The sequence below is a fragment of the Balaenoptera physalus genome (assembly GCF_965194825.1).
Source record: "Balaenoptera physalus genome assembly, chromosome: 8".
Taxonomy (NCBI): Eukaryota; Metazoa; Chordata; class Mammalia; order Artiodactyla; family Balaenopteridae; genus Balaenoptera; species Balaenoptera physalus.
In genome coordinates this window covers 14124278-14152201 of record NC_138887.1, presented here as the reverse complement: position 1 = coordinate 14152201, position 27924 = coordinate 14124278, and the positions used below count along the sequence as shown (strand labels likewise).

At 39.6% G+C, this 27924-nt stretch overlaps 1 protein-coding gene across 3 annotated transcripts in view; it reads right to left on the bottom strand.

The window, feature by feature from the left end:
• The window catches only part of VPS41 (VPS41 subunit of HOPS complex), a 184968-nt gene that overhangs the window by 30291 nt on the left and 126753 nt on the right, over nt 1-27924 (bottom strand). For 2 of the 3 annotated variants that reach the window (XM_082473465.1, XM_082473467.1), the window contains exons 10-17: nt 26072-26138; nt 17466-17563; nt 13477-13606; nt 11851-12002; nt 10506-10562; nt 8165-8226; nt 6665-6746; nt 4252-4344 (exon numbers count right to left, since the gene is read on the bottom strand). In XM_082473465.1, coding sequence (XP_082329591.1) covers nt 4252-4344; nt 6665-6746; nt 8165-8226; nt 10506-10562; nt 11851-12002; nt 13477-13606; nt 17466-17563; nt 26072-26138 — 741 coding nt within the window. The remainder of the gene's footprint in view (nt 1-4251; nt 4345-6664; nt 6747-8164; nt 8227-10505; nt 10563-11850; nt 12003-13476; nt 13607-17465; nt 17564-26071; nt 26139-27924) is intronic. The other variant, XM_082473466.1, reaches the window with a different exon arrangement.

Genomic DNA, 27924 nt, shown 5'->3' with positions numbered 1-27924 from the left:
GAGGATACATTTCATAAAACTACTAAAGCAGAACACTAAAATGTTCTCTGAATCAAAATATGTTGGATCAAGTTTCTGTTTTCTTAAGACTCTGCAATTTATAAGATAAAAAAAAGTCCTGAAAAGATTTCCATCCCAACACTGGCAGCTCTCAGTAGACCTGAAACCAGAGGTAATACTGTTCAGGAAAAGAAGAAAGCCTGGCTCCTTTTCCTCTTTTCCGTGATTCAGGCAACGGCCTTGCAGTACTGCCAACTTCTAATACAAAATAAGACAAAATGACAGGTCATGTTGTGCGATAAAAACCTGAGGACTCCAGCGTAAGCTGAAATAAACATTGATCACATTTCACGTTAGGCTTTTCTCTGCTTAACTGGTTTTGTGTACCTTTGAATAAATGTGCTAAAAAATACTGATGAAATCGCCCCTGGGGCCTTTATTATTAATTAGAGGACACAGTTATCAGGGAGCTATTATGATCCAGTGGCAAAATCAGAGAACCCCTTGGTGCCTATCATATTGGGTTGGTCAGAAAGTTCGTTCGGGTCTTTCTGTAAGATCATATGGAAAAACCCAAACGAAGTTTTTGGCCAACCCGATACTAAGTAAAAGGTTAAAGACTATTCATTAAATGAAATGCCATAGAAATTGTCCCATTTTTAACATGCTTTACATTTGTCATTAATATTATGAAGCAAAACTTAACTATTTAAAATAATTCTGCTAGGCTGTAAATTAAAAGGCAAAGCTATATGCATTTCAGTAGAAACCCCATACAAAGAAGTTATGAAGAACCAGTACCCCCAAGAAAATACTGTTCATATATTTTTATTTTTAATCTGACGTTTAGTGCTATATTTAGCAGCACAACATTTTCATCCACATTATATGTGATCAAAAGTGTTGCTACAGGGCTTCCCTGGTGGCGCAGTGGTTGAGAATCTGCCTGCCAATGCAGGGCACACGGGTTCGAGCCCTGGTCTGGGAAGATCCCACATACCCCAAAGCACCTAGGCCCGTGAGCCACAACTACTGAGCCTGCGCGTCTGGAGCCTGTGCTCCGCAACAAGAGAGGCCGCGACAGTGAAGAGGCCCGCGCACCACGATGAAGAGTGGTCCCTGCTTGCCGCAATTAGAGAAAGCCCTCGCACAGAAACGAATACCCAACACACCCAAAAATAAATAAATATTAAAAAAAAAAAAAAAGTGTTGCTACAGAACACTGCTGTCTGATTAATTATGTGACAATTTAATTCAAAATTAAACATGAAACGGAGAATGATGGAAGCTAAAATGCGAATTATTTATAAGAGCTTATGACAAACCAAATTATTTATAACCTTCTTAATAGTACTGACCAGGCAGACACCCTAAAATATTCAGGAAAAAAACATCTACAAGATTTGAGTCATGCTTATTTCTTTCAGTCTCAGTCAAAAGTTTTCCAGATATGAATTAACAAGACACCTTTAATGATACAGGATTTAAAACAGTTTCTTGAAAAAGTAAGGGTTGAATCATGAATTGTAACAGAATCATACAAATAAAAAAGTTGCTTTTTTATGGTTAAATTACATTACTTTAAAAACAGGACAAGTATACTAAGCTTCGGTATTTCAAAATAAAGCTCATACTCTTTCCATCATTTTCACAGAACACTCATGATTTTCTTTCTTTTGGGAAGACGTACAAAGATGAAAAATTTATGACAGCCACTCTGTGTACTCAGAACATACTGGAAAGAAAGAGAAGTCCATTATAAGTCTTTCTTCACAGAAGAAACCTTTTCCAATAACTACGACGGCCAATAATGGCCTCTCATTAGATCTCTTATAACACGTTGCTCTGCCTGTCTTACTTATTTTCTAGTTGCTTAAAGCTTATTAACACAGTCTCCCCAGTCAGTCTGTAAGCGCACTGAAGCCTGGGACTGTGTTTTTATTTCTCTTGGATCCAAATGAGTACTCAGCCCGGTTCTTGACCACGGTAGGTTCTAAATAAAGATGTGCTGAATTGGACTGAATAGGAAATGAATAGAAACCACGCTCCGAGACTTTGGCAGTTGGCACCTAGCACAAATGGCAGAAACTATTACCATAGACTCTTCTGTACAGACCTGGAAAGGAACAGACACATGCTGGTAGGGAAAACTGGATTATGGTATCAGAACACATGCTGATAAGAGAGCATGAAGAGATGCTGCCTTCATTAGTTTGTACAGTTATTAAAGAAATACGTTCTTCAAGTTTAATTCATCCGAAAGCACGCAGTCCCTTCCTATGATAAGAATACAGGCTTGGAACAGTAAAGGAACTACATAGGTCACACAGGCATCAGGATGCTTGAATCTGACGTATCCAGGAACACGTGGCTGACAGTAACTGACCAAGTGTGCGAGTTATCAGGATAAAAGCGCACCATCTTAAAGGTCCCTTTAGATCTTAAGCTCTAAAAATCATCTCAGAGCTAGAATATAGTGTTTGCATTATTACTCCTCCTTAAATTGAATCAGTTATTTGTTAAAAAAGTATCTCAGTAGGCACTCAAAACACAGGAGTTCTTTTTCTCATTCCCTCTCTGATTGTCTCTTTCTATCTATTAACCTTTCTTTTTGGTTTTGTTTTTTTTTTTTTTTTTTTTTTAGGCTGCACCACATAGCATGCAGGATCTTAGTTCTCTGACCAGGGATCAAACCCATGCCCTCTGCAGCGGAAGTGCGGAGTCCTAACCACTGGACCGCTAGGGAATTTCCATTCTATCTATTAACCTTTCTGCAAGCCACCCCGCATTCTTGTGGGAAGGAGAAAAGCTGTAAATAAAGTCCTCCTTATTTTCAAAACATAACATCAGAATGTACGAAGGCAGTGACAACCCGAAACATACAGTGAGGTACCAAAAATGAAAACTGATCACTGGGTTAGGTCCCTGAACTTTATAAGGAGCCGAAGATGGCGCCACTTTTATGTAAGACTTTGAAGTTTGGGCAGAAGCTGGAGAACAGCAGTCGGTGGTCCGGTATCTCCTGATTCATGGATCGCCCCAGCACCAGCTCTGATCAAGAGCTTACCAGCCTTGTCTAGAACCTGCCCACGAGGAATCCCATCGTTTCCTCTAGTCAGAAGTGGGTGAAGGCTGAGTCTTCCCACCACGTTTCGTGGATAGCTTTATTAGAGCACCCAGCATGCAACGTAATAATTTATCTGTTTATATCGGGGTCCTCAAACTCAGTCCTGTTGACACTTGAGGACAGATAATTCTTTGTCATAGGGGGGCTGTCCTGTGTGTTGTAGGGTGTTTAACAGCAACCTTGCTGGCCACCACCCACTAAATGCCTGTAGTGCCAATTCCCCAGTCGTGACAATCACAAATGTCTCCAGACATTGCCTAATGTCCCCTGTGGGGGGGTGGAATCCACCTCTGTTGAGAACTGCTGGTTTATATGCTTGGGTGTGACTCAGACTAGAGCTATCGCTAAACGCGCATCATTTCATTCACATCTGCGTGCTTAGCGCCCAGCACATTCCTGCAATACAGTAGGCACGAAACAGAGACTTTCTGAATAAATGCATTTTAAAGGAACAAACGTTAAAAATTATCATCCATTTTGGGTTCATGCAAACACCAAATTTAAAGTCAAACCCAGGCATACTTATTATGGATGGCCTTAGACAACTTATTTAATTTCTTTAATTTTTAGTTCCTCTGTAAAATTGGCTATTACCATGTATAGTGCTGCTGGGAGTATAATATCGCAACGTGCATGTAAAAGTGCAGCGTGTACAGTAGATAAGCAGTTTAAGTACCACCTTTCTCCTTAAACAATAAGCGAAACAGATCATTTCCAATCCCTTCCCCCTACCTGCGTCCCAATTTCTCTGCAATCCCCCTCTGGCAAACTTAGTTCTGAGACTCAAGTTTTAGAAAGTTCTGAATTCTTTAAGGGCAGTAGAAGCATCATTAGCAGATGCTATTCTATTTATGAATTCCCCCGAATGGTACTTGGTCCTTTCCCTTTAGCTGTATCGAGGAGGTAGCTTTAAGGAAATATTCAAAATGTCCATGGATTAGACATTTTCTCTAACAAGGTCCACATAAACATCAGTGGTCATCAGAGTGTATGTATCTCAGTTTCATCTACCACACACAAACTGCAAATCTGTCACCTTTAAGCCAGCTGCTCCAGTGTACCATTTTTCTAGATTTCATAACATTTTTCACTGAGAACAATTTGACCATGTTGGAATGTCATACCTCATAATCACTTTCCAAAAATTCATGCAAGATCATTTCATAGATGAGTGGTTTCAGAACTGGATCCCCTCTTGGCAAATAAGGACTAATAGCCTAAGGAAGGAAAAGGCAAAAAAAAAAATCTTTAAAAAGTAGCAAAATAAAACTGTATTCCAAAGAGGCAGCAAATATAAAAATATACATTTACGTTAAAAACTTAAGGCAACAGAGTACTTTGGAAAAATATTACGAAGAGAAAAGATTCAAATAAGCTCTACCTTCTTATAACATAATACATTTTAAAAAGTATAGATAAGGTGTCTACATGTATGAATGAATGAATAAAAGACACTGCCTCGATTAAGTTAAACATTATCTCTCTGTTCTTCCTGATGAATTAATGAAAATCTAAGTAATACGAGGGAGAATGATGATAAAAGTCAACTTCTTAAGTAATCAAGGAGTTATAGGTCATCTACTCATCTTTTTTTTTTCCCTTAAAATGGAATACATCAACCTTTAAAAACCCATAATCATCGTTTGAAATTAAGGGAAAATAAACCTTGTGTGTTTAGCTACTTCAGCACTGTGTTAAGTGTTGCATTTCCAAACACTGTAAATGGTTCTGCAGTGCACTACCCACCAATCGCCATGCTCTGTCCTGGGGACCCAGAGCTCCAGGCACTGTCCCCAGGGGCTCACGGCTTCAGAGGGAAGATATGTAGATATCTCAACAGCCAGTTGCAATATTGCGTGCTAAGTGTCTTGAGAGAGGGGCAAACAAGATGCTGTGGCGAGGTGGATCTTAGAGACTGAAGCAGAAGTGACAGATGCCAGGGGCCTGTCAGGCCAAGAGAGAGGGGGAAGGGCACCCTGGTAGAGGGAACAGCATGGGCAAAGGCATGGAACCCTGAATGCACACTCTGCATGCAGGGAGGTCAGCATGGCTCAGACATGTGAGACGGGGGTCACGGGAGGGAGATGAGGCTGAAGAGGAAGGTGACGTGGGGACACGAAAGGGATTCAGATTTTATGCTCTGAGCAGGAGGGAAGTGAGCGGAGCACATGTAGTTTTTAAGCGGCTAACTGTGGGTCAGGGTTGTCTCTAGATCTGCCGGAAGGCCCTTGCAATCGCTCAGGCGGGAGTTAAGGCAGTGGTACCAGAGGGGGAGGAGAGGCCCAACTGGTACTGACAAAGTGAAACTGACAAGAACTGGAGATTAAACAGAATAAGGAGGTGAGTTAGATGTTCTCATCGAGACAATGGCTTTAGCTGCATAGCACAGGGAGATCAGCTCAGTGCTTTGTGACCACCTAGAGGGATGGGATAGGGAGGGTGGGAGGGAGGGAGACGCAAGAGGGAGGCGATATGGGGATATATGTATACGTATAGCTGATTCACTTTGTTATACAGCAGAAACTAACACACCATTGTAAAGCAATTATACTCCAATAAAGATGTTAAAGAAAAAAAAAAAAAAAAAGACAGTGGCTTTGAGCTGTTAAGCATGGAGAAATGAGTATATTGTGATGTGGTACACACAGATTGAAAGGAGAAGGACCAAACTTGGGAGGGAAATGGATTCACATTCATCTGAGTGATCATTCTCAGCAGCATGTACACACAAGGAAAAATGTCCATCACACGCTTCCAACCTAGATAAGGAATTCAAAATAGAGGTCTGGGTGATGGAGCCATCATGGTAAACATGGCCATAGGACTGGAGAAGATCCCCCAAGATCAACCCAATAAACATGACGAGAAGTGTCCTTGAGGGTCTCCTGGAGAAGAGTTACATTTATGGGGCAAGCAGAGGACAAGGCACAGGGCTGGCCAGCTGAATAACTGGAATTTTTAAAAGCATGTTCATAATTCTAAGAGAACACTGAAAAGGCTCACGGATACTGAAAAGTTTTTTTAAAATGTTTTAAACAGATCTCCAGACATAGGAATACTTTATTGATTAGTTTAGATATTGTAAACTAAATTGAAAGATAAAAAAATGAAACACCAAAATTATTTGTTGGAGCTATCTGGTCAAAATTTTCCATTTGTCTTTCAGCAAGTAAGATGTTGGAAAATGCACTAATTCTTCAGTACATGTGAAAAAAGCCTTATGTTTATAATCTACTATGATGAGACTATACCTGTTTTCCACATTCATTAAAAAGAACATGAAAATTTCCATCCAAACACAGAGGGAATTGGAGGGAGATAAGAAAGTGGACACATCATATATGTAATACATTTGTATATATTTTATGCACATAAAATATAAACCAGATTTCTATTTGGTAACTAATTTCTAAAAGTTTTTCTTTCTAGCTGAAATAGTACTCGCTTCCCAATAAAGAACTGATTACTATTAATTTTATTTCCATCTCAATATACTATATACAAAAATTAAAGAGTTAAAAATAAAGCTATGCTTACCTTAAGCTGTCCAATTTCTTTAAATTTATAAACTTCATATTCCCAGAGTGCTGCATTTTTCCCAAGAATTTTCTGGCATTTGCTGGCAGTAAAAACACCCCAGGGAAAAGAAAGTATAAATAAAGAAAACAAACAGAGGCAGAATAAGTAGACATTTCCCCTAGTGGTTTAGATAAATCTCTCATCCCAGAACTTTGACAAATTTCCATTTCAAGTGCCAATGAACATAAAGGTATTACTGGTACTCACTTGACTGCATATACAAAGTTGATGGAAATCATGAAAATACGAAATACTTATAAATAAAGATGAATCCCTTTCAGAAGACTTGGATTAGGGGTTTTCCCACTGATTTTTCTGTTCTGAGTTTCCTACGTATCCAGACGAGCGATGCTGGTCTGGGGACCCTTCTTGCCTTGAAGAAATATCATCATACCCGAAAGTGTCAATGAAACCACTGTTTCCGTGGCTTTAAATAGTGGACTACAAAATCAGACTTTAGAAAATTAGAATCCTACTTCAGTATGTAATTCAGAAAAATGTTTATGTATGAATAAAACTTTGATTTACACATCAAAGAAACACATTTCCCTAAGTCAGGGGACAAAAGGTGGCCCTGAAGACTATGTTTCCGGGCAGCCCCGCAGTCCTGCAGATGGCACTGCGCAGCTCGAGGGGGAACTGCCCACACAGACCCAGCGACCACTATAAACCATTTAGGTTCTTGTCCTGCAAACCAGGAGCCTGGGGACTGATCACTTCCATTTACTGCCACCCTCCTGTTGGGAGACGTTCTCCTTGAACTGTGAGCAGAGGCAATGGCCGCTTTTATCCTGGACGGTCTCTTCTGGGATGCTTGTAGCGTGAACAGCCCTGGAGGTGAGAGGACACAGCCTGTCTCTCCCTCTGAAGCACAGGGCAGGTTTGTTCACTGCCCAGTAAAATAAAAATAACATCTTCCTCTGGAGCCAAGGGCAGGCAGGCTTACTGCCCATTATAAAAGAATCAGACACCCGAAGCCCAGGGTCCCTCTCCTGTAACACAACCTGCTGCCTGGGCAGGGTCACCTGGGCCTCTCTGCCTCATGCTGTGGGATCTGGAGAAAGTGCTGGTACTCTGGCCACGACTACTGCTGAGGTAGACATGGTCCTGTGTCTCTGACCCCGGAGTATCAGGTCTTTTGCCAGCACTCATGAAACTGGCAGGCAAACTTGTCAGCTTATAAAAAGGGTAAAATATCAGACTCTTCATGGTTTCTGACACCCTTCTCATTAAATAATGAGAAAACCATTTTTCGTTTAGTGCAAATGAGATAGTAGGTGGGTACATAACATGTATCAATCCATTCTGTGGTTAAAACCACTGCTATTCAAAAATAATCCCTGTTAGAAAGATGTAAAAAAAAAAAGTCTGTCAACTGTAGAGAATGACTTATTCGTATTGCTAACATGGCTCAATTCTATTTATATTAACAAATAATTGTGAAAACATCTTGATTACCGTGCCGCTATGTCGTACTCTCCTTTCTCCACCAGGTGGTTTATATATGCCAAGCCGATGTCCTAGGGGAAATGAAATGAAGGAATTTCATACTTAACTGGAACACATGGAAAGTTGGGTCTCTGTTCCTGAGTGGGCCCGCTGACTGAACCTGTTCATACATCTTAGTTTGCTTTATGTAATTATGTTCATTTCTTTCTTGAGCATATTTAAATATACTTGTATTCTCACAAAGTTTAGAGTTTACAATTTTAAAAAATGTTACTACTTTAAAGGCTCCTAACCTGCCCTCTTCTAAAAAATTTCCTACAAAGAAATCTCTGATAAGAGAAACATGACCCAACAATTTCATGTTGTCACTGGATATAAAATTGGTTCTTGTGCTTTCATCCCTAAAACGTGAGCTGCCTGTCTCTTCTATACCAAGTCTGAGGAAATGCTGTAAGAAAAATGAAATGACAGATCATTTGAAAGGGAAATATTTAAAGTTAACATCAAAGTGAAAATGAGCTCAGAAAACCAGGTCATTCACACCCACGAGTTTACAGATGAGGAGACTGGAGCTCAAAGCACTGAACCGACTGGCTTCACAGGATTCGCGCTCCTTCACTTATTCTACCTTAGAGTCCCGAAAGGATATGAGGTGGCCTGTGCCACCAGAGATGGGGCACCTCTTGCTTGATCTCCTCATGACTCTTAAGAAAGATCAGATCCACCTAAAAGCATTTGCATGAGAAGCTTGAACTCAATATATGTAACAAAACTTGGATTTTAAGTTCTACTTCATGCACAAAAAAATTTTTGTGGAGCTTCTTCGTGGATGGCAGAAATGGCAGGAGCCCATTTCTCTCTCTGCCTGCCTTATCCTAGGAGAAAAATGTCCAGGCGTGATTAATGTAAAGGACATGCCCATTTCAAGAGTGAAGGGAAATACCCAAAGTTCTTAGTTTATTAAACTTTCACTTTAATGACTACTGTGTAGGAAATCGTATTTCAAATCTGTTGGAACTACGGAGTGAAGAAAAGGTGCTTAACTTTATTTCTCTGAAAATAGATCACGTATCACTGTATCTACCGTGAGTCTACAGGTTCAAAGAAGAGATGCCTCTTTTGCAGTCAATTTCTCTAACCTTTCTCCCCATGTCCATGCTCCCTCCCAAATCATCCTCTGTCTCTGTGCTCCTTTAACCTCAACCTGATTTTCTCTCTTTTCCCTTAAGCATAAGCACGTTAAATGTCTTACACGAAATACCCACCATCACCCAAAACCTCCCCATGATGTCATAGCCCCCAGCCATAGTCTTGACTCTTTTCCACTTCGAGGCTAGCCTTAGTCTATATTCAACTCAACTTTATCATCTCCTATTCACTTTCACTCCACCAAGCATGTTGAGAATAAATAATATATACAGAAAATGCACTTGTCACTTTCATATTACCAAACCCCATGTACAACTGACTAAGCTAAGCCTGTCTTACTTTTGACCTGCTTACTTCAACTCTACTCTTCTACTGGCTGGAATACTCCATTTCTAGGTAATCCTTGCTTATTCTCTACAATTTTGAATGAATAAAACAACATAAGATGCTCTCGTTCTCTCTCTCCCTTTTAGTTCCTGAACTATTTTGCTTGTATACTCTTTGGGAATTAGGCTTTTTGGGGAAGTTTTAAAGAGAAGTTTAAGGTGGGGAAAGTGTAGGCGGAAGGACTTTGCACCGGAACCCAAATAGTCATAAATAACTAAGTTTCCAGTTTTCAACTGTAAACTAGGGTCTTGGGCTAGATGATCTCTAAGGACCCTTCACACTCAGAGGATAACATTTCTTTTCTGCTTTCCATCTGCACATTCATTTTCACAGTTAGCAAAGAAATGGGCTTTCACTCTCAATATTTTTCCCAAGTCCAAAATGTAATAAAAATATATTTGATGTCCTAGATTAGTCACCATAACAAAATAAATTGAGCCTGTTTTTATAGAGACACTGAAGCAGTCTAGTTTTATGAAACTACTCTTTTGATAAATTTCATGATAATGTGATTTTACCTGTGATTTAAAGAAACTTCCCCACGCATAACTGGAAAGCTTTGTATTTAAAGTGTATTTATAAATCCAGTTTCCAAATTACCTAAAACTACCTCCTAGCAGGTGTTCAAGTTTCTTGTTTACAAGCAGAAACTGATTCAATAAAATGAACTATTTTGACGTCACAGGTTAGGGAATTCGTTTGAAATAACTTCTCAAAAGGTAGCAAGAATCCGTTCTTTTCAAATTACTTTCAGCCTCATTATAACTTATTGAAAGGTAAAGTTATATTTCAAATAGTAAAATTACATACTTACCAGAATCTTATGTCTTTTAATGTTCTTTTGGCTAATTTCAGCTGCCATCAGAGCTTCCTGTATTTACATAAGCATGATAAAAGCAGTCGAAAAGGAGGAAAGGAAAAGGGGAGAGAATGGGAGAGAGAGACATTGAGGTCATAAACACTATATTTATTATGTTTTAAAGTTCTGGGCTACATAAATAAGCTCCATTTTCCCATGGCTTTTGCTTCAAGCACAGGAGTTTTTAATGTTATGGTTGAGTGAACCTCACTGAATTCAAACTCAAACAAAAGCAGTCAACCAAAATGAAGACTTCTCTTATTTCCATTTGAATTCATTTCCACATTAGGATACTGGAATCACATTTCAGATGCAACTCAAAATACAACAAAATCTCTTATGTTCAAACAAAAAAATCTGTCATTCTAAATCTGTATGACATATATTAATCAAGGGGGCACTTTTCCTTTATGAAGCATAAAAAGTAACATATATGCATACATTTAGGTACAACTACACTAAGATTTTGAAAATCTCTGATTTTATTTTTATTTTGGTAAGTTTACAATGATTAACACAAATGTTTGAAACACAAAATTATTTCTTTAAGAAGCTGCTGGATCTAAAGCAATAATGGTAATAACTGAGGTATGAACTTGGTATCAATACCTGGACTCCAAAGAGTTTATAAATTAAAAACTTTTTTTCCAAATCCTTTCAGGTGGTTACAAACTTAAAGCACCAAATAAGTGGACCATTTTTTGTTTGTTTTTGGCTGATTAGCATATAAGACTATCCAGAGAGTTTCTCTAACTAAACCAACACAATAATACCTTTGCAGCTATTAAAACTTTAAAATGTTTTCCTTTTTTAAAAAAAGCCATGATGGGGCATTATCTACTCAAATTAGTCTGAACCAAGACTCAATGACGTGGACAACATCATTCCATCTGAACAGGTAGTTCAAACCCTCCTGAGTATAGTTTGATAGCTTTACTTTTTACACATGATATAAGCACAAAATAAATGTTTCACTAAAATATCCAAATGAATGATTCTGAAATACTAGCTTTATTTTATTTTTCTTGAAAAACCACCAAAAAAACTTATCAGTAGGCTGGATCTAACCCACCCCTCCCTCCATCACCAATTCCTCCTCCATCACCAATTCCTCCTCCATCACCAATTCCTCTTCCACTGAACAGCAAGGCCAGTCAACCTCCTTGCAGTCTTTATTCCCCCTAACTTCTGAAAAGAGTATCGGAAAGTTATTGGCCTCCTACATATTACTAGCTTAGAAAATGCTAATTCACCTACGTGAAAGATTTATCACAAAACCCTTTTAGCCCCTCTCTGTTACCGACGTGTCAATACTTTGAAGTAAAAGCAAGACTACCTCATATTTCTTCTTTTCAAGGAGCCAGTCGATGTGGTCATCTTGGTCTCGTTCCTTGGCTACGACAACATCTCTTGGACTCACAATGTAAAAGAGTGACTCCCCTTCCGAGTATTCTAGAGATAAGAGAGCAATAACTTGGGTGACTCAACAGTAGAAACCTTGGCAGTGGTTTGGGGGGACAGGGTTAGGCTACCCAACTTACGAGCGAACAGAAAACTCTCTTATCTTTGGAATAAATGTGTTCAGCTGTGTTTGAAGGTAGGGGTGGGAGACAGGGTAGAGAATGACAGGATCTATTCCAGTGCTTTAAAAAATATTTACACGTAAAATGATTTGAATGAAAAAAGGAAAGGAAGGAGGAAGAAAGGAAGAGAGGGAAGGAGGCAGGAAATACCAAAAAAACTTGAAAAAAATAAGGTAGGCTTAAAAATTCTGTTTCATGTATTAACGTTCTGACCTCAGCTGAAAGACAGTGCTCAAAATTCTCCATGTCTATTGTATATAATTTATCTACTGTATATAAACTTTATTGATGGCCATTTACAGCAGTTCTATTTTTACAGAACAATTACACCCCACAGTTGGAGATAAATGTTTCCTCCTCTTCAAGGTCAAGGCCATCTAAAGCATAAATGACAGATGCCCCAAGCCCTGGAGACATCATCTATCATTTCAGCATGTTGTGCACAATGCCGATGGTAAGGGTTTCCTGAAGAATTCAATTATAAAACCTGTTCTGAAGGGTTTCTAAGTGTGCAGCAGAGTTTGCTCTGAGCAAAAAATACCTCAACTGGATGCTTTCACTTGTGAATCACATTTGCTTTTTGCTAAGTCCAGAATAAACACTCCCATTTCTCAGCCGATCAAGGGCTTCATATAAGAAAGCTCTAACAGATATAGGATATTTCCTCATTGACCAAAATGAGAACTGAAAATATTGTCAAAACATGTCTATTGTTTTTAAAGCAGGAAAGAATTTCTCAACAGCCAAAGCTGTTCTATTTTTTCATCAACGTATTTTTCAAGGATATGATGACACCAAAACACAGAGGCCCCTGGTACGACTACAAAGCAATGGTTCTCCCTTTATTTCCAAGCAGTGACTAAGTGTATTCATGCATCCACTCAACAAATATTCAGTAAAAGCCTAGTATGTACCAGGCACTCTTTCAAGCTCTGAGCGTTCAGTCAAAGAAAGACAATTTCTCTGGCAACCCAGAGTACACCTTCTAGGGAGATAAAGTTGGGAGTGATACGCCAACTAGAGAACCATGCTGCTTGACATCAGTGTAAGGCAGGTGTCACATGAAATAGGAGAGGAGACCAAATACAAGAACAAAGGCTACAAAGCCTCCTCACCTTGGTCCTGGCCTCATCTCTACCCCTCCCTTCTGCTGTGGGAACTCAAGCAAGTTCTACAGCATCGCTGGGCCTTGACGCCTTCATTTTCAACATAAAAGGCCTGCCCAGATAGGCTCTAAGAGCCTTTCAGCACCTTAATTTAAATTCCTGGTTGTGCTACTCAGGTGGAGGGGAAAAAACATAAATATAAGAAATAACGTGAGTCAGATCCTTGGTCTCTCTCACCTAAGTGATAATCTCTACATTCATTTTCCTGAAAGCCCCTCACAGTCAGGGCATCAGAAGAGATCTCTTCACAAGTCTCAGAAAGCGGCTGGATGATATCCAGTCTGGGCCTGGCACAGTATTCTCTTTCCTAAGGGGAAAAAGAAAGGCTCATTTGAATTACATTTCTATAAATGATACAAATTAGGGACTTCCCTGGTCGCGCAGTGGTTAAGAATCTGCCTGCCAATGCAGAGGACACAGGTTCGGTCCCTGGTCCGGGAGGATCCCACATGCCATGGAGCAACTAAGCCCGTGCGCCCCAACTACTGAGCCTGCGCTCTAGAGCCCACGAGCCACAGCTACTGAGCCCGTGTGCCACAACTACTGAAGCCCGTGCTCTGCAACAAGAGAAGCCACCGCAATGAGAAGCCCACGCACCAATGAAGAGTAGCCCCTGCTCGCCGCAACTAGAGAAAAGCCCACATGCAGCAACGAAGACCCAAAGCAGCCAAAAATAAATAAATAATTTTTTTAAAAAAAGTAGTGCCTTGTGCAAGATCACATGGATACTAAGTGGCCAAGTGTCACAGCATATTTTAAAAAAATGATACAAATTAATTCTAGGTAGCCATAATTAAGTGCTTTGGTTTTATAAATTCGGCAGGTGTAAGCCCTTCTCACCACCTGCCGTGGACGGCCTCATAGCAGTGGTTTATTTTGACCTCTTGGATGAGATACACAGGACAGGTACCACTGTACTGTGTCAGCGGTCTACCACTGCAGCCCTTTCAACTCCAAGGGACGGCTACCACATTCTTAGATAACTCTGTTACATCTTCCTCACAAATATGAGAGAGAGTGAAAATTACATTATAAACTGCTCCATGATCCAGACCACTGCCACCACTAGTCCTTTCACTGGGGATGCTGAAAAGCCAGAGACTAAGAGTCTACAGCAAAACTTGCTGAGCTGATGCAGATGTTCTGTGTCTGCACTGCCCAGCGTGGTAGACATGAGTCACGAGTGGCCATCGGACACCTGAAATGTGATGACTGTGCCTGAGAAACTGAGTTTTAAATTTTATTTCATTTTCATTAATTTCAACTTGGATAGGCACATAAGCTTAATGACTACAGTTTTGGACACTGCCGTTCTAGATCAAGATAGAAGGGGAAAAGATGCTTTACTGAGGGCCTATGACAATTGCACTAGCCTAGTAGGTGACTGTCCACAGATTCTTCTCGCTGAGTCCTTAAATCACCCTTCAGTAAGTACTGTTCTTCCTAATTTTGCAGATGAAGGAACTGAGGATCAAAAAGTTTACTGAGGTCAAAGTTATATAAGTAAACGGTGAGACTGAGATTTGTGGAAAAACTGGGACTATGGATTTGAAATCAAGTTTGTTTTACTATAAAACTCAAGCTCTTTGAGTATTCAGTACAGAGGCAGGAAAGATACACTTTATTTTCCAAAGCAGCAAGACCTAAAGCAGTAAGACCTAAAGCAGTGTGGCACTGGTATAGAGAATACAGATGAAAGGAACAAAATGAAAGAAATCCAGAACTACTCCCAACTCTCCAAGGTTCCCCAGTAAAACAGTAAGCCTCGAAGATTCCTTTGATCAATTTTGTTAGGTTAATTGAGAAGCGATTACATCAGCTTTGCATCTCATATATTTAAAACAGTCCAAAAGAAAAAGCAATTTTGAAAGATCCACTATTAGAGGAAAAAACCCCAGTGAATATACAGGATAATTTATCAGATCTGTGGAGAAATGACAAATATCTTGCTTTTAAAACAACAAAAAGGAAAAAACTGAAAAATTTGACTATTTAAAAAATTAACAGCTATAACAATGACAAAAAATATCAAAATTGGAATAGCAAAATAGAAAAAAAATTGAACCAAATAATGTTGAAAGAAAATCACCTTGCTAGACCATATAAATAGCTCCTTCATATGTGTAAGAAATCCATCAGCAAGGTGATGGATGAGAAATCCAACTTAACATTATTTTACAACTTTTGTTCACTTGTCTAACAGCCCTGCTTATGCGTGAACTGCCTAGGAGCAGGAATTTGGTCTTGTTGATCGTTGATACTCCATGCTGAGCACCATTCTTAACACACGTGCTTTATTAATGAATGGAAGAAAAACAAAACATTAAGGGAACAGCTTCATAAATTAGGTTCTATCAAGCAGATGAAACAGTTCACAACCACCAGAACGATGATGGGAGACTGCACAGCCATATGCAGAGAGAATGGGACGGTGCTCCTAAAATTATGGCCACACAGAAGAGCTTGTAACTATCACTGCAATGTGTGGGAACAGGCACATATGTCAGAGGTGTAATGAGGAAAATATGCTGGGATGACATTACAATTGATATAAAAACGAATTCTGTTTACTGTTGCAGTTAAACTTTTTGATGTGAAAAAGAAAAGGGGGGCGTGGTTGGCCCCAAGCTTGCTTCTTTATTCCTTCTGCCTTAATTTGATCAGTTCTTTCTGTATTTAAGGATTTCAGATGTCCTCTGGTGTTAGAGAAAATGAAGAGTTATATACACTGACACACACATTTTTAAAGCACCTCCAAGACCCTCACTTCTTCCTCTGAAAAAATTCCATTTTCTAATTTGCTCTTTGAGGTTGGCTTTTCTTGGTTTTTACTCCTTTCCAATACTCTCTCTTATTAACAAAGGTTTCTTTCCTTTCTTTCTTTTTTTGGTCAACTGTTTATTAGGCCTTCCCTTTGTCATTTTACTGCCTCTTTCCTTATGTCTTTCAATCACATCCTGAATGCTCCCCACATTCCTCATCAAAAAGCACTGTATTTACTCCCTCCGGAGCCAATGCTTTTCTTTATTTTCAAAAAAAAATAAATAAATAAAATAATAATAAACTGATGTCCTGCACAGGGCTAGAAGCCAGCCCTATTGATTTTAGCAGGTTTGAGTGTTCACTTAAGTCTACTGCATCCCATTGCCTAGCAACATGGGCACCCAGAGCTCCAGGTTACTATAGCGATGGCTTCCTGATGCAAGAGCTCGCTCAGAGAAATGCTGGAGAGCAGCTACCACTTCAAAACTGGGACTCCCAGGGTTTTTCTCCCCATTTTATTCCTTGCTATTTGAAAAGGAAAAAAAAAAAAAAAAAAAAGAAAGAGAGAGAGGATATAGACAAGGAGAACCCACTCACCGTAAAGGGCTAGATGATCAATTGCATTTCTTTTATACCACAGCATCCCAAAGAAAATCCTTTACAATAAACTCTCCTTGTTTATGCCTTGAAGCCACCCCTGGCCCCTTCCTGACAGGAACTCTGGACTCTGGGAATGGGGCCGACCTGGGCTTCAAAGAAAGACTCAGTATGCAGGCCCCTCCACTGGACCCTGTAACAGGCTTCATCCCAAAATCACGTATAATGAAATGCAGATTCTCTGCTGCTTCCTATGAGCCGTACATTTCATACCATCACTTGCAGTGATAACCGAGACTTAGCAACCATCTAATTTCAAAGCAAGAATCAAGCTACTCAGAATCACTGGGCCACTGGGAAGTAAACAAATATATCTGGACCACAGGAAATAATGGACCACCCTCTCTGTAATTCACTCTGACCACAGGGACCCCTGCTGATGCTACAGATCAACTTCATTGCTGTCATTTCTGCTAATGCACAGTGTCAGTTTAGTTTCTTGGCCTTTTGGCAACAGGAATCCTTCATTCCTTTCGACTGAAATACCAAGAGAGATGGAGAAAAAGGGAAGGCAAAAAAAAAAAAAAGACTCCCCTTTGCTTGGCAAAAGGAACAAAGGCAACCAATGAGTGGAGCTTCTGAAACGTAAATACATAAAGCCTGCAGGGTAATCTCTGCTGACGTTATCTTATAGGTCAGGAAGTTCTGCTCAGACTGGAGCTGAGTCCTTTCATGGGCAACTTCATCTGGGTAAAAATGCTACAAATGAACCCACCCTATTGTATTTGGGGCGAAAACAAAATTACCGTTTTTTCGGAAACCTCCTTTACATAGGAAAGTACAACAAGCTGATCACAGAGAGGTGCCAGTCCACTGATGTAGAATTCAGTTTCAAACTGAGACACTGCAAACAAAAGGGAGAGAAGATTCACCATTAGCAGCAAAAAGCAGCACACAAAGGAAAGGACACGTCGACTACGAAAACGCAGGATGGACTCATTTTAGAAATCTAACAAAAAGGGGGCGGAGATAAACATACTTTCTGCACAATAATCAGTAGCCCAAAAGAATATCTGGGAACTTACACTTGAAAATTTCTCTTACAAATACAAAGCAAACTCGACAATAACAGCAGCATGAATGGTGAAGAGTGACACTATCTAGTTAGTTTAAAAATGACAGGGTTAAATCCCATGAAGACACTTTGAAATCCATAAAACCCAATGTAAACGATTATCGGTAACAATAATTTTAAATTTTAAAAAATTAAATATTTTAAATAATTTAAAAATATTACTAATGACAAAAATACTTTTTAAATAATTTAAACATAAATTTCAATCTTTCACAATTAGGGCATTACAGTGGTATGATGGTCACAAGAAATGCTATTTGTAATTATGAAACTATTACTCCTTTTTTAACATTTAATAAACATTATATCCAGACTTAAAAGAAAAAAAGTGTAGATACACATTACATTATGATGAAACTCCATTAATTCTTCAGTGAAGTAAAGGTCAGAGAAAATAAGAAATTTCTCTTTCCTTTTAAAAGATAGTCATTAAAACATAGAAGAAGTTCTGTTTCTTTTATTGCATCACTTAAGAGGTATATAGATTTAATTATAATGGACCTCAAAGATCTTATAGAAGGCTCAATGGTAGAAGTACAAATATTGCTACAGTATGATTCTAATGACTAGCTGTTGTAATATTTATCATAAATGACTGTTGTTTTAAGCAACTAAGTTTTGGGATGGTTTGTTATGCAGCAAAGCCAACTGATACAATATTAGTGCCAGGAAAAGACTCTTCCAGGAATCACACATGGCACTTACAGATTCATTTGAGAGTAAACTCTCATTTGAACCCACCACTTTTTCTAAGTTTCTTGATTCAGTTCTTCTCCACAGTTCTGTGGCATTAGCTTCAGGTTTAGTTAACTTTTATGATAAAATGACCATCTTTTCCAAAGCAGGGGAAGTCAGTGTAGCATATTGGAAACAATATTGAATGGGAAGTTAGGAAATCTGGGTTATAACTGCAATTACACTGAACTTGGATAATTCATTTTAATTTCTGTGGGTATGACTGTTCCCATGTATAAATAAAGGTATCAGAATAGAAATAAAACCCATAACACATAAACTGAGGGGGTACTGAATTTTTCTTCTTCCTCCTCTCCATCCTCCTCGTAAATCACTTAGTGTTACTTGACTCTGCTGATCTTTAATGCCTGCTCCTTACTTAACTGTTTTCAAAATTTTATTTTCACACCAAAATGAGACTGAGGATAATCAAAAAAACACTAAGTAGTTAATAACATAAATATTAAAAAGGATAACATTTCTTAAGCTTTGTCCCGGGTGGGATCGCATAGGTGGTCAGGGTGCCCTGGACAGAGCCCATACAATGGGAGTCCAAATGGTGCCAGCTCTGCCACGAAGACTTGTTTTCTCACCCGCTGAACCTGAACTGAATATTCTTATCCAGGCACTTGAAAATAATTTTTGGTAAAGTGGTGATGTGATCAATATTCTCATGAAGCACATGCGTAGAGAACTTCCCACAACCATGTGTTCAGAGACGAGCACATGCAGCGTGTAGCCAGGCACAGAAGGTTCTGGAAAAGCTTCCCCAGTGCTGCCTATGAATGTAGGGGGTGGGCAGCAGGGAGGGGGGAGAGATGGGAGGGTTGGAATGTGCAGATGCTATTGAACAGTGTGGGCCACACATGACCTACTGATCAAAGAGGCGATAGTTTCACATTCATGAAGACATACAGGCCTGTTAACAGGAGGTTTTGGAGGCCAGCACTCCTGAGGTTGCATGAACTCTTTGGTAGAGATGGACTTGTGTTTTTTTACTAAATCGCATTCCATCGTTGAAATGCTACGCATACAGCAACTTGGATGAAGAGCAATCAAAGATGCTACAGAGACTGTTTCATGGGAATCACATGGAGCCTTTGAGGGGCTTGTCTGCCATAGGCACCCGAGGGAGAGCATCATCTAAGAAATGGTGGGTGAACGAGGTATTCTCCCCACTTGAGACGCCAAAGGGGCTGCCTAGGCTCACTGACAAGGAGCATCACACAGTATCCCTCCCAAAGGTAACCAAGTCCACATCAAGGCTTTGGTTTATATGAATGAGCCATAAGATACAGAACAGAGAAACCAGAAAACAATTCTACCCAAATCTTTCCTCCTCTACATCCTGATTTCTGTCCTCAAGAGCCTGCATTAATAACACAGAAAACTTCCTGTTCTTTAATTAAGAACATAATAGACTGTTGGTGGGAATGTAAATTGATACAGCCACTATGGAGAACAGTATGGAGGTTCCTTAAAAAACTAAAAATAGAACTACCATACGACCCAGCAATCCCACTACTGGGCATATACCCTGAGAAAACCATAATTCAAAAAGAGTCATGTACCAAAATGTTCATTGCAGCTCTATTTACAATAGCCAGGACATGGAAGCAACCTAAGTGTCCATCATCGGATGAATGGATAAAGAAGATGTGGCACATATATACAATGGAATATTACTCAGCCATAAAAAGAAATGAAATGGAGGTATTTGTAGTGAGGTGGATGGAGTTAGAGTCTGTCATACAGAGTGAAGTAAGTCAGAAAGAGAAAAACAAATACAGTATGCTAACACATATATATGGAATCTAAGGAAAAAAAAAAGGTCATGAAGAACCTAGTGGCAAGACGGGAATAAAGACACAGACCTACTAGAGAATGGACTTGAGGATATGGGGAGGGGGAGGGGTAAGATGTGACAGGGTGAGAGAGTGGCATGGACATATATACACTACCAAATGTAAAATAGATACGCAAATGGACAAATGGACATATATACACTACCAAATGTAAAATAGGTTGTAAAGGCTGGGGGGAGGGGGAAAAAGAAAGTTGCTAATCAACGGGCACAAAGTGTACTGTACGTACACTTAAAATTTTGTTAAGAGGGTGGATCTCATGTGAAGTGTCCTTACCACAATAAAATAAAATTTAAAAATAAACACATACATACATACACACATTCAGAGACCTAACCGCCTACCCCAACAAAAAAATCCAAAACTACCTTGATGCATCAACTAAACTTAAGCCAAACACTAAGAAAGAGCACACAAAAGGGCTGAAAGAATCACATCACCGTCTGGATTTGACTTCCTTTCCTTAGAAACAATTTTGATAGCCATCCAAGGCAACTAGGTTCTAGAGATTCCCTAAGCATTTGGAGGAGAAACGATGAACGGCTGTCAGTCCCAGAATACAACAAGGGGAAATAAAATTTCTATTTTTCTAAAGGAGATACTTCACTTGAACCAAAATAAAAAAACAAATCTACTGCATGTCCATTTCATCTGGCTGTTTGAAGAAGAGGGGAGCAGACAACATCACTGCATATTTAAAGGGTCTTTGGAGAATTTCTGCCCCATGGTTGGTACCTGAGTGCCTGGAGCAAGTTGCTTTTCTTCTCATCAGTTACTTTGGCTGCAAATGAGGGCTTGGGGTTAGGCGGAGGGCGTGCATGGACGAACGCATGGCACAGCAGTGGGGAGCAACAGCTTTGAAACTAGGCTTATCTGTGTTCAGTTACTTGATCCCTCTGAACCTCAGCTTCCTCACCTATAAAATGGGATAGCAGCCCTACCCACTGGGACCATTGTGAAGATTAAACAAAATTCTGTTTGTAATGTAGTTAAGCATGTGGCTGGTGGTAGTTGTTATAAAATGAACAAAATATACTTCTTACTTCAGGTGCTTCCGATTTCTTACCGCTACTTATAGTAGAGAAAATGTATTAACTCCACTTCCAACAAGTATTTGAGTCTCCAGCACTGAGTGACAGATGGATGGAGGAACAGGCGCATAATAAAACAAGTATAATAAAATCTTAACTGTGGAATCAAGAAGGCGAGTAAACAGATCCAGTAAAATTCTTTAGTTTTTTGTAGGTTTAATAATTTTCATTAAAAATGTTGGGGAAAAAATTCAATGCAGAACAAAAGAATTAATAGATTAGAGAGAATCAAACTGAATTCTAACAGAACAGAAAACCATACAGAGCTAGATCCTGAAGGACACCTTGAACTGTCCTGATTTCTACTGAGACTTAGACACGGACGTGAACCTTGTCACTCACGTGCACGGGAGAACTGTCCCACTGCTGGAACCTGTGTGTCTGGGTCAGAATGCTAACAGGTGGATAGAGATACTTAGATCTAAGAAAGGCATTAATTTCACAGCTCTCTTCCACCACGCAAAAAGGCCTTCAATTTCCAATCAATCAAGAGGCTGAAAATAGAACAATGTACTAAATGGAGCCACAGCATATAAAAAACTGACAACACGGACCCCGCTTAATTAAAGTGAAAAAGATGTCCCTTATTTTCTTCTCCTTCTCTTTCTTCCTGGCTTCTCTCTGTCATTTTATGTAGATTCCCATGTAGCTTTTCTCTTATTTTTTTTTGAAATAGACTTCTGTATGAAATCAAGACTAGGGAGTCAATCATTAATTCCTTGCATGTAAGTTATCTGCCCTTGGCAGTAGATGCCCCCAAAATGGCACACCAATATTGGCTTCATTTCCCAACAACATAGTATCAACTCCCAACTACCATTCCATTAAGACCAGGGACGACTTTGGTAAAAAGTGCCAGAGAGTTAGGGAGTCCTGTGACAGTAAGAGACCCAAGTTAAGTTAAAATAAGTACAGCAGGCATGGACCACAACCTACTTTTAAAACTGTAATTTGGAAGAAGAAATGACATCCCCCAAACCTTGTGTAACCTTATGTCTTCATGGATTAGAGATTGGCCAGTAAGCTTCATCTTTATTATCATTATTAGCTTTCATTTACAAGAATATCTTATTGAGAGGAATAACTTTTGCACTGTTTTCGAGATTCTGACTTATAAGGAACAGTTATAAACATCTGGCTTCTAAGAAATGTAATATACAGCCACAGATATTTCTTTCATCTCAATGTCATTTTCACCTCATTTACTAAAGAACAGTGGCTTATACACTGTCATAAAGCAAACTGTAATCCAGACCTCCTAATATTTCTCTTTTCCTTTATTCTAGTCAAGGACTCTTATCTGAACCACTTTGCCTCCTGCTGTGGAAATGGTTTATATTCTTAAAGGTTTGCTCTCAAGAGGGGAAAAAATGGTACTTAACCATTAACCATAGTAGTAAAATGTCCATAATGTGATATTGTTAGTACTCACACACGGTCTATTTCACGGAAATTGTAGTACAGACAAAACACACTTTAATAATGTGATCCCAGGGCTCTATGGCCACCACTGGGCCGGCTATTAGCAGTCACGGAGCTGGGATGGAAGTCTGCACGGTGATAATAACCACCGTGATTCAGTGAACACCTACTGTGTGCCAAGGACAGTGTTACAGACCTTAGAATCACGTCTAATTCTCCCAACTATCTGAGACAGTAGGTCTTATCTCCATTTTACTTTTTAAATTTTTTATTTTTATTTTTTTTTATTTTTGGCTGTGTTGGGTCTTCGTTTCTGTGCGAGGGCTTTCTCTAGTTGCGGCAAGCGGGTGCCTCTCTTCATCCCGATGCGCGGGCCTCTCACTGTCGCGGCCTCTCTTGTTACGGAGCACAGGCTCCAGACACGCAGGCTCAGTAGTTGTGGCTCACGGGCCTAGTTGCTCCACGGCATGTGGGATCTTGCCAGACCAGGGCTCGAACCTGTGTCCCCTGCATTGGCAGGCGGATTCTCAACCACTGTGCCACCAGGGAAGCCCCAAATTTTTTATTTTTAAAAAAATTTTTGGCCACACTGCACGGCGTGTGGGAACTTAGTTCCCTGACCCGGGATTGAACCCACACCCCCTGCAATGGAAGCGCAGAGTCTTAACCGCTGGACGGCCAGGGAAGTCCCTCACCTCCATTTTATAGGTGAGGAAAGTCTGGCTTAGGGAGATAAAGCAACCTTATCAAGATCAGACAGGCATTTGGCGAACTGCCTCGCCTTCCTGCCGGGTTGTTCTGCAGGGTTAGATTCTATCCATTTTAATGCCACAGCAGTAAGACCTTGGACAGGTTGTTTACCACCCTGAGCCTCCGTTTTCTTCATCTATAGAATAAGAAGCCTACTACTCGCCCTTCAAAGGGCTGCTGTGACAGTGAACTAAAGCAGGTAATGCACATAGCACAATGCCCCGTACCTAGTATGCGAGCAATAAACACCAACTAAGGAGAGAAGATGACATTGCTGCATTTTTATGCCTTCCTGGCAATTTTTACATCCTAAAGTTCCCAGAGTTCTTGCCTTTTTTTGAACTCATCTGTATTTAAAATATTCTAATACTTATCTCTCAGGACACTATGCATTGAGATGTTCAGGTTTTATTCTGGTAGGCAGGGGAGGGGCAGAAAATAGAGAGATACTGAAATAATTACCTTTATCTTCTAGTTCTCAGTCTTATCTAGTTCCTCAGTATCATTATATTCTGTATTTACCTATTTTGTCCAGACCCTGAGAAATCCAAACTATGAATTTATGTACTTATCCTTCCAAGGCAAAACAAACAAAAGAGCAGCAAAACTATTAAAACCCTACCACCAGCTTCCGACTTCAAGTATAAAATATCCCAGATTTAAATGCTACAACCATATTTGCCTGGTGGGTACATCTTTCTCTGTTTATGAAAGTACAGTCATGGGACTTCCCTGGTGGCGCAGGGGTTAAGAATCCGCCTGCCAATGCAGGGGACACAGGTTCAAGCCCTGGTCCAGGAAGATCCCACATGCTGCAGAGCAACTAAGCCCGTGAGCCACAACTACTGAGTCCACGTGCCGCAACTACTGAAGCCCATGCGCCTAGAGCCCGTGCTCCGCAACAAGAGAAGCCACCGCACCACAATGAAGAGTAGCCCCCGCTCGCCGTAACTAGAGAAAGCCTGCATGCAGAAACGGAGACCCAACGCAGCCATAAATAAAAAAATAAAATAATAAAAATTAATTAAAAAAAAGGTACAGTCATGTGCAAATGATTTATCTCAGCTACATCCTGTTACAACAACCCATCAAATGTATATTCCCCATCCACCATCCAAATGGGTAAATAAACTTTTCAGCTGACATATTACATGGCACACCTTCTCTGCCACAAAACTGTCTCCTATTGCTCAGCTCTAAATAATACAAAAAGAGCTTTTACTCTGTTTAATTGACAAAAGTCAGTCAATTCTCACCCTTTCTGTTTGAGTAACTTTGGCACTATGTCCTGAAACTAAGTTATAAAAGTAGTGGCATAGACTCCTTGGCATACTTTTCCTGAATAGTTGTTTCCAGAGTCACTGATTCATTCAACCCAATATTATTTAGCACCTACTATGTGCCAGGTATGGTGCCAGGTCCCTGAGATACAAACACTGAGCAAAAACAAGGAGGTTATAGTCTGGTGGAAGAGATAGAAATGCACTGAATAATCACACGATCAATGCAACTCAAACAAAGGCTGGAAAGGGACATGCTACATGCCTATCATGGGGGGATTTGACCTGCTTAGGGAGGACCAGTGGGCCTTCCCACAAAAGCAACACTTGAGCTGAGGTATGATTAAAGATGATAAGGGGTCCATGAAGTAAAAAGAGGCAAGAAGAGCATTCTAGAGAGATGGGAAGCAGCAGCACAGGCAGATGGAAGAAGGCCAGTGTGACTGGAGCACAGAGACCAAGGAGAAGCTTGTTATGAGCTGAAGCTAGAAAGGCAGGTGACGGCCAACGCAGATCCCCATGGTCAAGTTAAGGAGTCTCATCTTTATCCTGAGAACAATGGGAAGGGACTGAAGGGTGGTGACACCAACTGATTTGTATTTTGACTGCAGTGCGGGGGACTAGAGTGCAGTAATTCACAGTGGAAAGAGAGGAACCAGTTAGGAGGCCGCTGCAGTGATCCAGATAAGACTATGGCAGTTTGGACCAGACCAGTGATGAGGGAAATAAATATTTAGAGGGCACACGTTGACAATACCAAGTGTGAGTACTGTATTATGAGCTGTGCACGCATGCTTGGAATTTTGACGAACAACCTGTGAGACAGGTATTCTTTTCTGTATTTTATAGATGAAAATGACGGAGGCACGCAGAAATTTGTCCAAAGTCCAGGTGGTAAATAACAGAACCAGAACCCAAGCCCAAGGTTATTCAACTTCAAAGCCAACTACAATATTATTGTGTAAAAATTAGAAATAGTTAGAATAAAGGGTCTCTATAGCCAAATTTCAAAACTTAGAAGTTTCTTGATCTATTTCATCAAGGTACCAATGATGAGCCCTGAAGAACACGGCCTTAGGACCCCCCTTCATAACATGGATTCTCTTCTGAAGGTTTACACCACAGAAGGCATACCTATTTCAACGTATCGGCTCGGCAAGTCCCTCATTTCACTGGCGTGCCGTTCCTTCACCGAGCATATCTAGAAAAGAAATTCACAGGTTATTTTATTCATCTGATAGAAAACTCTTCATCACACATCATTCACTATATGGTACTTTTGCTAAATTAGCCGTGTAGCACTGAAGATGGAATGCACACAACCTACCCTGTGACTTAAGCGATAGAAATTAACTTCAATGACATATAGCAACCATTACTTATATTCTCCGACGCTATTCTTCAATAAAGTTTTATTCGAGGACAAAGAAAGGAAGGAAACTAATATAGTTTTAATATGGTTTCAATGACCCACTCTCTGTAACTCTACTCACAGGTTCCTTCTATCTATCTCTGACAGAAGCACAGAGCCAGTAATGCCCAATGGCTAATCTGGGCAACACCCACAGTAGGTCTTGTGCTTCTGATCACATATTAGTAACATATTTCACTGTTGCTTAACAATACTTTGCAAAAGTGTCACATGCTCTTCTTCTCTCGAGCATATTAAAATCAATGTATTGTATAATTTAAATCAGGGGTGGCAAACTACAGCCCAGCCCCTGGTCTGTTTTGTTTATGGCCTGGAAGCTAAAAATAGTTTTTATATTTTTGAAGCCTTGAAAAAATGAAAAGGAGGGAGGGAGGAAGAGAGGGAAGGAAAAACAGAAATAAAAGGAAAAATACTCAGCAGAAACAGTATGTAGCATGCAAAGTTTAAAATATTTACTACCAGCCCCTTACAGAAAAGTATGCCAACCCCTATTTTAAATTATATGTATACAGTTTGGATAGAGATTTTATATATTTATTTTTGTATATATCTCACTTACACACAACCCTTAACACATATGTGTGTTAACAGTGGATGTTTTAGGGTGGTAAGACTACAGATACTTTATATTTTCTTTGCTATATTTTCTAACGGAAATGTATTCTATTTTGTAATAAGAAATGAGAAAAATTCACGTTAAGTTCAGCCATCCAGGTTAAGACTGAGCCTCAAATGTCCATCAGCAGATGAATGGATAAAGATGATGTGGTACATATATACAGTGGACTATTATTCAGCCATAAAAAGAACAAAATATTGCCATTTGCAGCAACATGGATGGACTTAGAGATTATCATACTTGTGGTTGCCAAGGGGAAGGGGGCTGAGGGAGGGAAGGATGGTAGTTTGGGATTAGTAGATGCATTCTATTATATACAGACTGAATAAACAACGAGGTCCTATTGTATAGCACAGGGAACTAAATTCAATAACCTGTGATAAATCATAATGGAAAAGAATACGAAATAAATCACAATGGAAAAGAATATACATATGTATATATATGTATAGCTGAATCATTTTGCTGTACACCAGAAATTAACACAACATTGTAAATCAACTATACTTCAATAAAAAAAAAAAAGGGCTGAACCTCAAGTTAAGTACTGATCTCATACAACTTTCATCAGGGACTAGGTTTTTTTCCTTTTTCTTTTAGGCAGCGTTTATTGTGTTAATTTATAGCTGCAACCCTAAGTATGGCTACCATATGAAAAATTCTAAAATACAGAAAACCCAAAGGGAAAAAAACAAATTATTATCTGTTGTCCCAGAACAAAGTGAACATTATTAGCAATCCACACTTTTGGGGTAGCTACTTTTCTCGACCTAAAATTACTACAAATAATTTAATGTATTATTTAAATATCCTCACATAATTCTTTAATGTCTTTATAGTATTTCATTACATGAATATACTGTAATTTATTTACTCAATCCTATTTTAGACACTAGTTTTTTCTTCTATCTATCTCTGATGCAAGCAATAGTGCAA